At 38.8% G+C, this 14,480-nt stretch overlaps 1 protein-coding gene across 7 annotated transcripts in view; it reads right to left on the minus strand.

The window, feature by feature from the left end:
- Nucleotides 1–9,419: 9,419 nt before the first annotated feature.
- Nucleotides 9,420–14,480, minus strand: part of ROR2 (ROR family WNT receptor 2) — a 142,273-nt gene continuing 137,212 nt past the window's right edge. For all 7 annotated transcript variants that reach the window (XR_014939307.1, XM_015849387.3, XM_085528630.1 and 4 more), the window contains 2 exons: nucleotides 13,919–14,121; nucleotides 9,420–12,474 (listed from right to left, as the gene is read on the minus strand). Coding sequence is in view for 6 of the 7 variants with exons in the window: in XM_015849387.3 (XP_015704873.1) it covers nucleotides 11,032–12,474; nucleotides 13,919–14,121 (1,646 nt within the window). In the remaining variant the exon portion in view is untranslated. The remainder of the gene's footprint in view (nucleotides 12,475–13,918; nucleotides 14,122–14,480) is intronic.

Below are 14,480 nucleotides of genomic sequence, written 5' to 3' on the forward strand. Positions count from 1 at the left end.
AGAATGCAGGTAAACATATTGAAATGCTCTCTGCGGTGACGGGAGCACTGCTGCTAGCTTGAAAGACAAGGTGCAAATGTGGTAGACTGATATCTCAGTAAATCAAGATGACTGCTCAAATAAACATATTACCTAACAAAGAGCTTTATTTCAAAGAACATGAAGTAAAACAGCAAATGATGAACACTGTTACCTCGTTTTCCATAAGGTTGTCAACAAAAGATGTTCTGTTGAATAACAAAGGATTCCAAATGAATTCATAGCTATGGTGCCACCGTGGGTAACACAGTTCCACAACTTAATACTCTGTTATTGGCAATGCTATACTCTTACAACACTTATACCAAATCTATAAAAACCTTTGAGAAAGTGTGAAATGAAGCATATGGGCAAATGTGTCTGACTATCACATCTCCTTGGGGTACTCAAAAAAGCATCTGCTTCATTCAGTGTCATCCATTTTGTTAAACCCTAGACATTTCAAGTGGCCTTTTTTTTTTTTTTTTTTTTTTTTTTGTTAGATTGTGAAACTTGAAACTAAACATTAGTATATAAATATTGACGTGGCTTTTGGTTGGTTGGCTTGTTAACTATGTTGCCTAGTTTCAGAATTAATGAAATTATAGTCACATTCTTTGCAAGAAAAAAACTTCAGTGTATTAGAAAATATATTGAATAAAAACCGATATATTGGCATACTGTATTAATAACAGTATTTTTATACAAGACTTTAGGGCATTCTTCTGTCTCATTACAACTCTTGTTTCAGAGGTCTATGTTCACTATTAGTGGCAATAGAGGACTACTTGTGTGTCTCACATTAAACATACAGTTACAGATCTTATTAGATCTACAGAAAAGAACAGCATAGAGCAAATGTCACACATAATAAAGGAATCTTCTGCTTCAGTATCCATTTTCTTTTGAAATAAACTTGGCTGTGCAGTATAACTCATTAAAGAGAAAATCCCACTGTCTTGCACATGATTGCTTTATTTTTGATATGACTTTTTTATTGTTTAGCATAAAATCTCATTTCTGTTCCCTGACAGGACTTTCATACAACCTGAACTTCTGTAGACTTGAAGTGAAGGATGTCTAAAAATTGCAGACTCTTAAAAAAAGAATGTATTTTGAAGTGCTACTGCTCAGATCCTTTTACTAGTATATGTTAAAGTCAAGACAAAGATGATTCCAAGGTCACAGACCAAGAGAAAGTCAATTTTTAAACTGATTTTTCTTATTTCAGTTTCACCAATAAATTGAATTTGAATTACAGTGAAGTGGACAGAAGTCATCTCGAGGAGAATGACTACGTGTTCTTTGTAGATTAAAAACTCAGTATGAGCCAGCATTATGTGCTTGCAGCCCAGAAGGCCAATAGTGCCCTAGATACGAGAAGAGGAGTGGGGAGAGAGTAGGTGATTGTCCCTCTACTGTCCACTTAATTCCCCACCTGCAGCGCTGCATCCATGCCTAGGGGCCACCTGCACTGGAAAGACATGGAGCTGCTGGAGCAGGCTCAGAGGAGATCACAAGGATCATCAGAGGGCTGGAGCACCTCTGGAGAAAAGCTGAGGGAGATAGGGGCTTATTCAGTCTGGAGAAGAGAAGGCTCAGGGAAGACATTCCACTGCACAAAGAAAGTCTATAAGAAAGATGAAAAGTGACTCTTCATGAGGAAGCTTAGTGACAGGGTGAGAGACAATAGCTTTGGACAGCAACCCTGCCCGTGGAAGGGGAGTGGAACTGTCTGGGCTTTTAGGTCCCTTCCAACCTCTTCAAAAACCTCTTATTAGCATGCCTAAAAATTCAAAATCAAAGAAATTATATTAAGTCCCACTTATTAAAAGCAGATTATTGCAAATATGTACTCTTATTCCCTAGCAAAGAATGAAAAGAAAAAAAAAAAAAAACCCAAGATTTTCATGCAAGTTATTTTGGCAAATATTTTTCCCAAGGGTGTAGGTTAGTGAACAAAATGATTGCAAGACAATACACTAATTTTTTTTTTTGTATGCACAGAACAATTTAAAGAGATACAATATCATACTGACATATAAAAAAATATATACATGAAAAATTACAGGCTTTTAAAGTTATTAAGAAAATAGTAAAATTTTCTCTCTGTATTAAAAAAGCCATTAAGGAAAAACAATAGTAACATCATGTAATAGTAAATTTAGTAACATTATCAATACAAGTTGGGGAGTGTTTATCTAAAACAACAAGATGAATGTTTCTCATGGTCTTGGTCCAAAGTACTTTGAGGCTGAAGAAATTTTCCCAATGACATCTATGGGTGTTGGTTCAGGCCTCAAGAAAATTTGTCATTGTAAGATTTACCTACTCAATTCCAACCAATATTTTTTTTTTCGTTACCTTCAAAAAAAAAGTGTTATATCTATTTACACTACATCAGTAGCCCAGACTAATTCCAGGAACCTCACAACCAGTTGACACAATAATCTTCTCAGGATCAGCAGAAGATCGCTTTTGGTAGTGTCCTTATGCCATATCTAGTATAAGCATAATCTATCAGGAAGCTGCTAAACACATCTGTAGTTTGAATATATTTCTACCTCATGAGTTTCCCCTCAGAATACGTGTGTGGAGCCCAGAGATTCTGAGATTTACAGAAGAAATAACAACAGAAATCTGAGTAATTTTGCATAGAGGTGGGAACTCATTCCAGAATTAGTTCCACACCTCACATGAACACTATCAGGACAAATACAGAGAATAACCAGGCTTGTAGTCTTCAGTCTGGTTAGGGCAGAGTCTACCCCCCAAGAGTCTTTTTAGCAGTGGGCTGCCACCCACAGTGATCTCGGTGTGAGGTTGCTGCCCAGTGAAAGAGGCGATGCATCTCTGACTTGCTGCAGTGCTAAGTCACTTCCAATGTAGCCTACTGAAATTACCCACTTGAGGTGAGAGGGGGTAAGCAGGTCTAGCATCGTCCCCTGCTGTGTCTATAGGAGGATATCTGAAGCACTTCAGCTGCTTCAGAAGTGAATACTGCATTGGTTTGGATTGATTATTATTATTATTTATTCATTTATTTGTTTTTCAGTGTGGAGTGGCTCTTTCCACAAAAGCAGCCATAAAACCTGCTGTGTAGTTAGTGTACTCTCATTTAAAATATCCATTAATTATCAACAAAGACTACAAAAAGTTGAAGAAAAATCTACTCCTTTAAAGACAGAAACGTGTTATATCATGTTACACAGAATGTAAAAATGCAGGCCACAGCAAAGTCAGAGATGGACTTACTGAAAAAGAAGTATCTTGCTTAATAACATCCTTTTGCTTGTGTTAGGGTTTGCAAGTTATTGAATGACAAAACCCTTGCGCTTTTAGTGTTGTATGCTTTGCAACATGACAAGACTAAATTCATTCATTGAAAATATTTATGAAGAGAAAAGCTGGATCTTCTGTCTTCAGAGAACAATATTTATTAGTGAATGTTGTTGTAATGTGAGAAATATATACAGAAGGCAAGCACAAGAAATATAGTTAAATGAACAAAAAATATGGGAAGTAATGATAGTATAAAACAGTTACTTCCTTAAGCAACAAACTCTTTATTCCCAGCTTTTTCAGTGTTAATGGGGTACAATTTAAAATACTTCTTTGATGATTCACACAGAAATGATTACTAACTGAGCTAGGAACAGGAAAATGCACAAAAAAGACATATGGTTGCTGTTAAAACAACTGGAAAAGCTGAAATACAACATTCCCTCCTTGGTATGGCTATTAGCTCTTTTACAAGTTACTTCTCCTAACATTTCACCTTTCATCTCAAATTCATGTTTAATTTAAATCTGATAATGAAATTAATTAAACAGTAAACTGCATCAGGCTAGGATTAACAGCTGTGCTAGACAAAGATTTTTACTGTAACTGTAAAACCACAGACCATTCTCTTATTCTTGTAACAATCAACCTCAGCTGAAAGCACAAATTAAACTGATGTTATACACCTCAAATATTTCTGTTTTTAAACGACTTGAAGACAGTCCCTGTGTGGTCAATTACTTCTACAGTTTGCCATCTATTGTCCAACCTATCATCACATTGTTAATTACAGTGTCTTTTGTGGTTCTGAAAGGAATTTCTTTCATTTATTAATGGTGACATATATCAAATAGTTACCCTTAAAGCAGACTATAAGTGAGAACTGCATTTCTTTGTAGGATTGTTAAAACTGGCTGTGTTATGAATCAAAATGACAATGGCTTGCAGCATCTCCAGTGACCACTTCAGCAATTTGAAAAGCAATTTGAAAGACTATGTGGAGGACTGTAATTACATAAAATATAATCTTCTGTAATAAATATAAGCCATGTAGCAAAAAAAACCACTTTATGTAAATCTCCATAATGATTATTTATTACCTGGTGCATGGAAACAAACATTCAAGTAAATGGATTCAGTAATTTTTTTTAATTTTTTTTTCTAATTTCACCAGTTTTAGAATTAATAGAAGAGCTTATTGAGCAGACAGGTTATTCCCAGTTTTAGACATAAGTCTTAAAAAGGACAGTTGAACCATCAGGTACACTGCATTTGAGATAAAGTTCCTTTTTCAGATCAATCGAAATGACAAGTAACTACATCAGATTCTGTGTTCCCTCAGTATCACCCTGTGAACCTCATACTATTTCTAGCTCCTGACATAACTTCAATTATATTACTTCCCTATGCTTGTGCAATCTTGCAGTATCTAGACAAGATTTGGATCTGCTTTTGGGGGGTTGTTTTCTTTTTTTTTTCCTTTTTTTCTTTTTTTTTCTTTTTTGTTTGTTTTTTGTTTATTTTGTTATTTTGTTTGTTTTTAATATATATTTCATGTTAAGAAGCTGGATGGGGCCTGGATCAGGAAGGGTACTGAGACATTTGAGGCAAGAGCTGGGAAAGCTCCCGAGCTTCCCCCAGGTGCCCACAGCTGACCGAGGAAGTGCCCATCCTGCATCTAAGCTACAAATTTCATGGAGATGCTCTCTGCTGAGCATGTTTTCCAGCCTCTCAGTGTGATCTCAGGACAATGATGGGCCACTAAAGTCTGGACACCAAACCTCAGTGGCCTGAACACAAGTTATCAGCTGGGCAATATGCTCTTCTTTCTGGTATCAGGGGCTGAGTCATGCTCCAACAAGCTAAGGCCTGGATGTCCTGCAGGTGTAGACCGTATGCGGTCTGAGCAGGACTACCATCCACACTGGTGTATGCAGGACCACTGTTCTTGAGTCTATTTAGGGCACTGTAGGTTTTCTCATGGCAACTTAGTGTCACCATTTCTCAGCTCAGTAACAGGAAACTGGGGGGCCTTTGCGGCAGAAGAGGCATAGACCCTGTTGCTGGTGCAGAACAAAGATGCTTATTGTACGTGCTTACAACCTTTTATGCCCTTACAACAACCCCTTGGTCACATGTAGGAGCCAGGCATCTCGTGTGTGTTTATGTCTGGTGCAGGTAGCTGCTGAGCTTGTTTACTCATTTTCAAGGTCTTTTGTTCATAGTGTCTTTCTTTGTCCCACAGGCCTTGCAATAGTTCCCCATGTTTTCTGCAAGCCGTGAAGAAATGATGAGGACTTATTTTCCCTGAGACCTAATTTTGACTGAAATCATGATGATGCTACAATATTATATGTAATTTACAGCATAGTGATGTGGAACATGTTTCTTTAGAATTGTTTCAGAACAGCATTTGCTTAATTATGAAGTAAGCAAGGGGGTGTAGAGTGAACAAGGGCAAAACAGACACTACAGGGAGGGATGCAGAAGGGAGGAGAGGGGGGAAAGGGTGAGCCAAGGAATGCAACCTTATATTTTACCTGCCAAGCACACATGTGCTCATGCATTTAGTAGAGGATGTGACTTAGGAATTCTACTACAACCTGCAAGTCATGATAACTCAGCAACTGGGGTGGAGAATATGATAATAACTTCTTAGAATCACTGTAATATCCCCTTCTTCTCTAATTGTAGTGTCAGAATAATCTGCTCTTAATTTCTTAGAATGAATTGTTATACCCCTTCCTATTCTTTCATATGTGTAACTTGTCTCTATAATTCTTAACCTGTCACTTTGTGGTGTGCAAACTAGGAGTGGCTAACCCACTTGTACCCAGCATGTGTGTGCAGCGCTGTAATAAAAATATATAGCTGCTTTGTAACCTGTGTGTGTCTCTGTGTGTATGTACATGTGTATGCGTGCATACTCATTCCTCTTTGCCCTAAACACAATGTTACTGCATTTTATTTTTAATTTCAAAAGCAGGCATGCATGCATACACACATGTACAGAGGTTGCCTTACCTTATACTTGAGGTCACATAACAGTACTGGGGACCCAAACTTCACTTCTGCATTGAGAGCTTAGTGTTAGGAGTTCCCTGTCTTCCACGAAAGTTATATGATGGTGAAGGAATGAACCTGCCTATCAAAGCTTGTAATAATAAGGCCTATTTGTGTTTATTAGTTTGCTCTTTGGGTCAATAATTTATTTCTACACTCTTGTTTATACCATGCTGTCTGTGGCTTTGTATTCTCTATAGCTACAATAGGAAAAAAGCTGAAAACATCATAAAATAACTCGAATCTCAGACAGTACCAGAATGGGACTCAGGCTGGTGTTCTTGCTTGTGCGCAGCAGCATGGTGAAGGAGGGATGTACAGCTACAATCACTTTGTTACCCTGTTCAGATTACGAATGACACTAACCATCCCTCATGTGATTGAAGTCCAGTCTCGTAGCAGTAATATGGTTTTGTGAACAAGAATCCATATTTTGCTTCCGGCTCAAGCAACTACTCTGTGAGGTTGATCAAGATACACTTGGATCCTATATCTCTTCAGTCCCTTGTGCTCCTGGACATATGAACCCTAAGAAAGTGCCGTCATAGTTCAATACTTTACCTTGTGACTGTGCTACACACAAAGATCTCCTACTTTTCTGTTCAGCTTCTCCCTCCCCACCTTTGCCTCACTGGGACTCAGGAAAACAGGTAGCGGTGATCACTGAATCACAGAATTGTAGGGGTTGGAAGGAAACTCTGGAAATCATGCAGTCCAGCCTGATAAAGCAGGTTCCCTACAATGTGTTACATAGGAAAGGGATTTGAATATCTCCGCAGAAGGAGACTCCACAACTCCTTGGGCAGCCTTTTCTAGTGTTCTGTCACTCTCAAAGTAAAGTAGTTCTCTGTGTTTTTATGGAAATTCCTGTTTTCTAGTTTGTGCCCTTTACCCTTTGTTCTGTCACTGTACACTACTGAAAAGAGTTTGGCCCCATCCACTTGACTCCTTCACTTTATATTAATCAACAGTGATAAGATCCCTTCTTATCCTTCTCCACTCCAGGCAGCACAGTCCCAGGTCTCTCAGCCTTTCCTCATACGGGAGATGCCCCAGGTCCCTCATTGTCTTTGTGGCCCTCCCCTGGATACTTTTTAGGAGAGCCTTTATTTTTTCCTTTTTTTTTTTTTTTTTTTTCTTTTCCCCCAAATGCTGAACAAGACCAGATCCAGTAACAACACTGCTGGCTCCAGTACTCCAGCTAGGCTCTGTGCCATTGATCACAACACTCTGAACTCTACTACAGAGCCAGTTCTCAATCCATCTCAAAAAATCTTCATGTTTGCTGACACTGGGCTGATATGCAGCCTGTCTAGGAAAATGCCTCAGCCCAGGGCTGCTTTGCACTGCTCTAAGGTGAATCCCAAATTTGTTTTTGTGCTCTGTGAGAGCAGGCTGCATTAAAGGGGCTGACTGCACCAAGGCTCCTTTCAGCTTTCTCCAACAGATCCTTCTTCACAACATTCTGAACCAATATCAGACACCTGAAACACACTGGAAACCATTTGCAGGAGTGGGAGAGGCATGCACCAGGTCCAGTGTCACATAGCTTTGGAAGTAGGGAGGAAGTAGTATCCATCAGCCACAACTTCCTGCCTCATCAGTGGGATAAAATGCACAGTAGTGAATCCACATCCATTTTTTCTAAGATCTTCTTCCTTGTTTCCTTAGAAAGATCATACTAGCTGAAGTAGATCAGGGAAGTGCAGTTTCAAAACCAACTTCCTCTCTTCTGTTTATCTAGCCATACATTTGTTGACTACAAAAGCTGCTCTAGCAAACCTCTCTTTTCTAGCCATGGCCTGAAGAAATTTTGCATGCTCTATTGATCAGCTTTGTTGGGTCCCTGCCACAAGCCTTCCTCCCCTGTTCCCACTTCACCTTGTTCCATCTACTTACTGCCAAATCACCAGTCAGTTGTCCCTTTTCTGCTTTTCGTTACCTTTGCTTCCAAATCTTGAAGAGGCATAGAAGGTATGAAATTTGTCTGAGTCTGCAGCAGACATCACAGGGGAGTAGTCCAGGGAGTTGCAGAACAGCAAGTTATCATCAATACATATGACTTACTTACAGCAGCCATTAACATGTTGGTTGCATTAAGTGTCTACGCAGAGGTGCTCACCTGAGCCATAGGTAAGGCATTTGCATGCTGTCATATCTCAGATCATGGCAGCTCAGGGAATTCCATCAACACCAACAGGTGGAAGAAAACCTCTCTGTGCTACTCAGTGTACAAGCAAAGCTGGACTAAAGAATGACACACTGCTCCTCTGTCATCACTTGAACAGCGATTCTCTCATAGCAGGGACAGGAAAGTCTCAATAGGAGTCAGGCTTATTTTCTCTGATTAAGTTTTATAGACTCAAATTTATGAGGCTTGAGGAGGAGAATTAGGAGTTTCCAAACTGCACCTGAAGTTTTAATGACTTTTGACTACCAGAAGTGGGGTGAACTTTGTACATAGTTCTACAGAATCATCCACTGACACTATTCCAATGAGCACTAGCTCATTTACATTATCTCTTTCTTCATTTATGCATTTGTATTGTAACTGGATCATCAACCTTTATTTTTTCAGGCATTAAGTTACAAAAGGAAGCAAATATAGTTCATTAATGAGGTATTTGAATGCGAGAATGGAAACCTAGAGAAGCAAAGAACTTAAAGTTTCCTTTTTTAAAATTTATTTATCCTTTATTTATTAATAGCACCCAAAGCTGCATTATATTAACACAAGCAATAAAGTTTTCATATTTTACTCCTACCAGTGCATTTCCAAATCCAGGTGAAATGCTGGAACAAGTAACGCTGCCATACCATGACACAGAGTGTAGATCAAAATGATACACCTCTTAAAATGTATCCCCATGTAATCAAAAAAAAAAGGGAAAAGAAAAAAAAAAAAGAAAAAAAAGAAGAAAAAAAAGTACACACAAAACAATCATAGTTTAGGCATGAAACCTGTAATCTAAGGGACTGTGGCCATTTCTAATTCCACAAGTACTGTAACAACAAAACAATGGCTGTAGGAACTATAAAGATAACATACATTACCATACCTTTTGCATTACTTTATTGGAAATTCCACATGCTGGATGTACAACTTATAGCTACAGTGTGTATTGGCTACAATTCTACAAGTGTGTATTGCTCGTAATACAGAAAGAGTAGTGAAATGTATGGACCTGTCTGCACGTTCAACAAAATGAACCAGCAATATGATAAGACTGTACCACATATGAATATTGTAAATGCTTAAGCTATAAAGTAATTTGTTAAAAAAAAACCAAAACAAAACCAGATATTTCAAAGAAAAAAAAAAGTGTATAAAATGTAGTAAAACATAAATTACATTTAAAGGTCTGTACATGATCCATCCTGCAAACAGAAGACAAAACCAGCACTCTGTACAACTTTGCTCATTTTGGTCTTCTAAAGTTCAAAGAATTGTTTTCACTAAACTGGCAGGAACGAAAAACATGTTTTCACATGCAATCCAGCAGTAATTGCAGTAGATCAAGTGAGTTTATAACCCCCCACAAAACCCAACATTTTTACAATGCAGGAACATGTATGTGGAGCCCTTTTCTATACTTGACAACAAATATGCAATTAAAGTTGGATTGTTAAGTTAGTGCACACCTACAATATCCCCATTTTTGGTTAACAGTGTATTAAGGCTGCTTGCTGCTAAAAATTCACAGCAGAGAAGGAATACTTCCATCCACAAATGCAGTCAGATGATCTCATTTGGAAGCTTCTGTCACAGTCATAGACATCCTCTCTTCTCTCATGTTATTCCACAGGATGTTGTGGATGCTCTAATTTTTATGTGGGTCCAAAATCACTTGTATAAACTCATGGAAGAAAATTCCATCAAAGGTTATTAAACAAACAAAAAAATCCACCTCTGGCTTGGGAATTTCCTAAGCCACAAATTGCTGGTGCTTGTGAAAACACTCTGGGGAAACTTGGATTGCCCTTGTACTCCTCCCCAGGCAGAAACTATTCTCTTCGGAGACATGCTACTGGGCTAGACAGACCCATGGTCTCACTCAGCGCAGCCTATTTTACATTGTTTTTCTACTTTTCTGGTTATTTTAACACAACTATGGATCTGTATTCTCAACTTGCTTGTTTATTTGTTTCCTTTTTTATTTTTATTTTTTTATTTTTTTCCCAGATTCAAAAAGCAAACAACAATCTTCTGTCCATTATATCAAAAGATAAATACTACAAACTAAGCTGTCCATCACAACCAGGGCACTTCTTTTTGCTGAGAGCAACTGTAGTTGGATTCCTTCGTGCTAATGATTTAAGCATAATTCACTAACACTACACTCACATACCATGATATACATGGTGTGCAATGTTACTCTGCAATATGTTGCACAGCAACAAGTACATTACTGAAAAGCAGTTTCCCTCAAGAGCTGTAGTACTGTAAAAAAGATGAAAGCCAGCAATTCTGTACCACCAAATTTGCAAAATGCAAATGGTGGCAAAGGTCAATAAATCCAGTATGTCATTATTGCTGCAATTAATATATGTATATGCTTTTTGGTTGTGCTTTTTTCATCAAATGAAAATCTTTGATGTTAAGCTTAAGGATCTACCATCTCCAAGCACAGAAGTGACACAAAATTTTTAGTAGTAAGGCTGAATTTCTTAAGCTTCTGACTGAATTTCTGCTTCATCCATCTGAAGTGTGTCATTATCACCCAGCAATTCTGTTTCTGGCACAGATCCCTCCTCTTCCTCCTCCTCCTGGACAGGATTCTGGGCAATGTCTTCTGCTCCATTGTTTGTGTCATCTGTTCCCTCTGAGAGTAGAGCAGCCCTGTCAGCCACTGATGCATTGGAAGGAGCTGTTGTTACATATCCTGTGCTGGTGGATCCACTCCCACTGTGGTGGGAGCCTGGTTTGGGAATGATCTGGGGGGGCAATTGCTGAGGAGCCATTTGCATTGGAATTTGAACAGAATAAAAATTTGGCAAGTAAGCCCCATAAGCAGGCATTGGCTGGTAACCATTGACTGGAATATAAAGTTGAGGAGGTGGGACCATTGGTCTCATCTGCCCTTTCATTTGTATGAACTGAGGTTGAGGAAAAGCTGGAGTTTTCTGTTTTGGTCCTATGTACCTAGCATTGCTGACATTACTAACAGGGCTTGTGCTAAGGGAACTTGTTTGTGTGGTGTTGCTTGCTCCAGAAGTTTGTGCTGAGCTGTTATAATTAGAAAGGTTTCCCCATGTTCTTAGTCTGTTGTGTATATCTTTAAATCTTGGTCTTCTGTTGGGAAATTCATTCCAGCACTCCAACATCAAAGTGTATATCCATGTGGGGCAGTCATCAGGACATGGCAAAACCTGTCGGTTTCTGATCATCTCAATGACATCCTGGTTAGAATAACCACAGTAAGGCTGCAGGCCGTAGCTGAAAACTTCCCACAACACAACTCCATATGACCAAATATCTGAATCAAGAGAAAACTTGCCATACATAATAGCCTCAGGGGACATCCAACGGATAGGAAGAAGAGAGTTTCCCATCAGTTTGTAGTAATCAGCAGCATAAACTTCCCTGAAAAGGCCTAAATCAGATATTTTTACATTCAGTTTATCAAACACCAATATATTCCTAGTGGCCAAGTCCTTGTGGACAACATGGTGGCTTGAAAGGTATTCCATTCCTGCAGCTATCTGAGTCACAATGTGGAAGAAGTCTGCTGGTTCCAGAGTGGATTTTACTGTCTTGTCATCATCAGTGCTGCCAACATCTGAATGAGGAGATCTCATCACCAAAAACTCGTGGAGATCACTGTGGGAACAGTAACTGAAAATCATGCTGATGGGTTGCTCCTTTGTTACTATTCCCAGCAAACAAACAATGTTTGGATGCTGTAGTCGTGATCTCATCATTGCCTCATGCTTAAATTCTTCCCGAAGAGACAATTCTGCTTTGTCTTTCAGCGTTTTGATAGCAACAGCTTGTGTCTGTTCACCTGGTGCAGTACCAAAAAGATGCCCTTTGTAGACTTTGCCAAATCTCTCCTCTCCTAGTTCCTCCATAAATCGCACAGTAGACAGATTGATTTCTTTAAGTTTAGCCTGAAATGGAGCAAAGAAAACAATCAGCAAAAAATCACAATGCTTTCTGAACAACAAAATCTACTAATGAAAAGCTCACAGTTGTTAAGTCTTCAAATGGGAAGATAAAGTGGGTAAAAACTAGGTAACTTTTGGATATTTTTTTTTTAATATCCACATCAGTGTATGGATTTTACAGTAAATCTTGAAATGTTTACAGAATAATGAGTATCATTACTTTCACAAACAAGTTACAACATTTCCTGCAAGCTAAATGAATCACCAGTTCAGAGTAAATCAGGGTAACAGTGATACCTATTATAGTATTATAGTTGCCCTGCAGTTCTGCCCAGAGGTGTCCAATAAAGGTATGTCAGAAAAGTAAAAAAAGTTGGCAGGCTGTAGGGTGAACTGAAACATCATTTCCAGTAGAGGGAGGTGTGAAGCCTCTCTCTGTTTCCCAGCATCTCATCTGTCCTTTCTCCAACACTACATGAAAGGAGCAGTCCCTGCCTGTGGGTAGCAGTTCCCTGCTGAGAAACTTTGAATTAGCTCTAGCGAGGAGAATGAAGGAGGAGCTCTAGAAGGAAGAAGGGGGTGCCTTGTGATGCAGGAAGGTAAAGGTGGCAAAGCCTTGAGAGAGCAGGGAAAGCCAGAGACAGACAGCACAGCTTCACACAGAGGGTAATGCAGCAGGATGGGGTAAGACAGGCTGAAAATACTCTTAACAGGTAATCTGTGAACAGGTTCTGATTTTAGTGGCCAACAGACTGTCAACTGGCCAGAATACTTCCAGTGCAGTGTAAGCTCAGCCATAAAACTTCCTCACCAAACAAAATCAATAACATTTGTTACAAGCAGTAATACCCTGCAAATACTAAGCAGTTTTGTGAACAGATGTTGTAAACTGTTCCAAACTGAGCACTGTTTATAAGAACTCATGCCTGGTATGATTAAAAATTCAGCATTGGATATGAACACGATTTTAATATTTAGCTGATCGAGAAAATTGTATGAAGATGAGATCTTCACACAGCAGCTCAAAGTCATTTTCTTGTGATAGCAGCCTTAGAAATACCTTGCACCTCAGCTCAGATTAGAGTTTGCTGATAATACAAGCAGATTGTGCCAGCAGACGGGAGACAAAACACCGTCATGAATCCTGCTTGAAACAAGCAAATCAGCCATGCTGTTATCAAGAGCAAAAAAGGAGCTGCGGGCAAGAGGCAGAATGGGGACTGACAGGTAAGTGCAGATGTCATGAAATATTTTGTTCTGAAAGCTGCTGCCTGATGCCAGGGTTTCTAGATACAGCTAGCAAGGGGCAAGTAACTGGTTTTCACTAAAGAAGATGACTAATACAATATGAAAAGCAGATTTCTTGCAACATGGCTCAATTCAAATACTGAAAATATGAGACACGGTAAATCATAATATTAGAAACACGTGATTCTGGGAAAAACACCTGTTTGTGTTGATTAATGAGTGGCATTTCCATGTCCTGGCTGGGAGATGCCATCAGCTGGCGACGCTGTGGTGTTGTGGCAGATGCTTTCTGCTTATTTCTGCACATACAGACCAGAAAGAAAAGGCAGGCAATGACCAAAGGGATTGCTATGCTGGGAACCAAGATGTACAAGATTCCCATTTTGCTGTTGTCACGTGGACCTGTTGGCACAGAAATGTTCAGTGTTTACAAAAAGTATTTCGACACATTCAACAATAAAGAAAAATAAAAAGAACTATGACTGTTAACACTATATTTTTAATGAGAAGTTGACATTTATAAATTGAAAACAGGAGTCATGTTACCCATCCTTTGCCAATAGTTTTTTACTAAGTATTTCTAATAATCTGACTAAACATAGCAGTATAGCAGAATGAAGATAAATTTGTGGTGCCAACTTTATTCAGGTTCTGATGGCTGCATCTGTATGTTGGTTTATTTCACATTATTTCTGAGGCTTCCAGTTCTGGAAACTGCAGAAAATACAACAGTATCATGTTCTGGGAATAAAATCATGTAG

This window comes from Coturnix japonica, chromosome Z, assembly GCF_054131305.1.
Source record: "Coturnix japonica strain WE chromosome Z, WE-NBRP24, whole genome shotgun sequence".
NCBI lineage: Eukaryota > Metazoa > Chordata > Aves > Galliformes > Phasianidae > Coturnix > Coturnix japonica.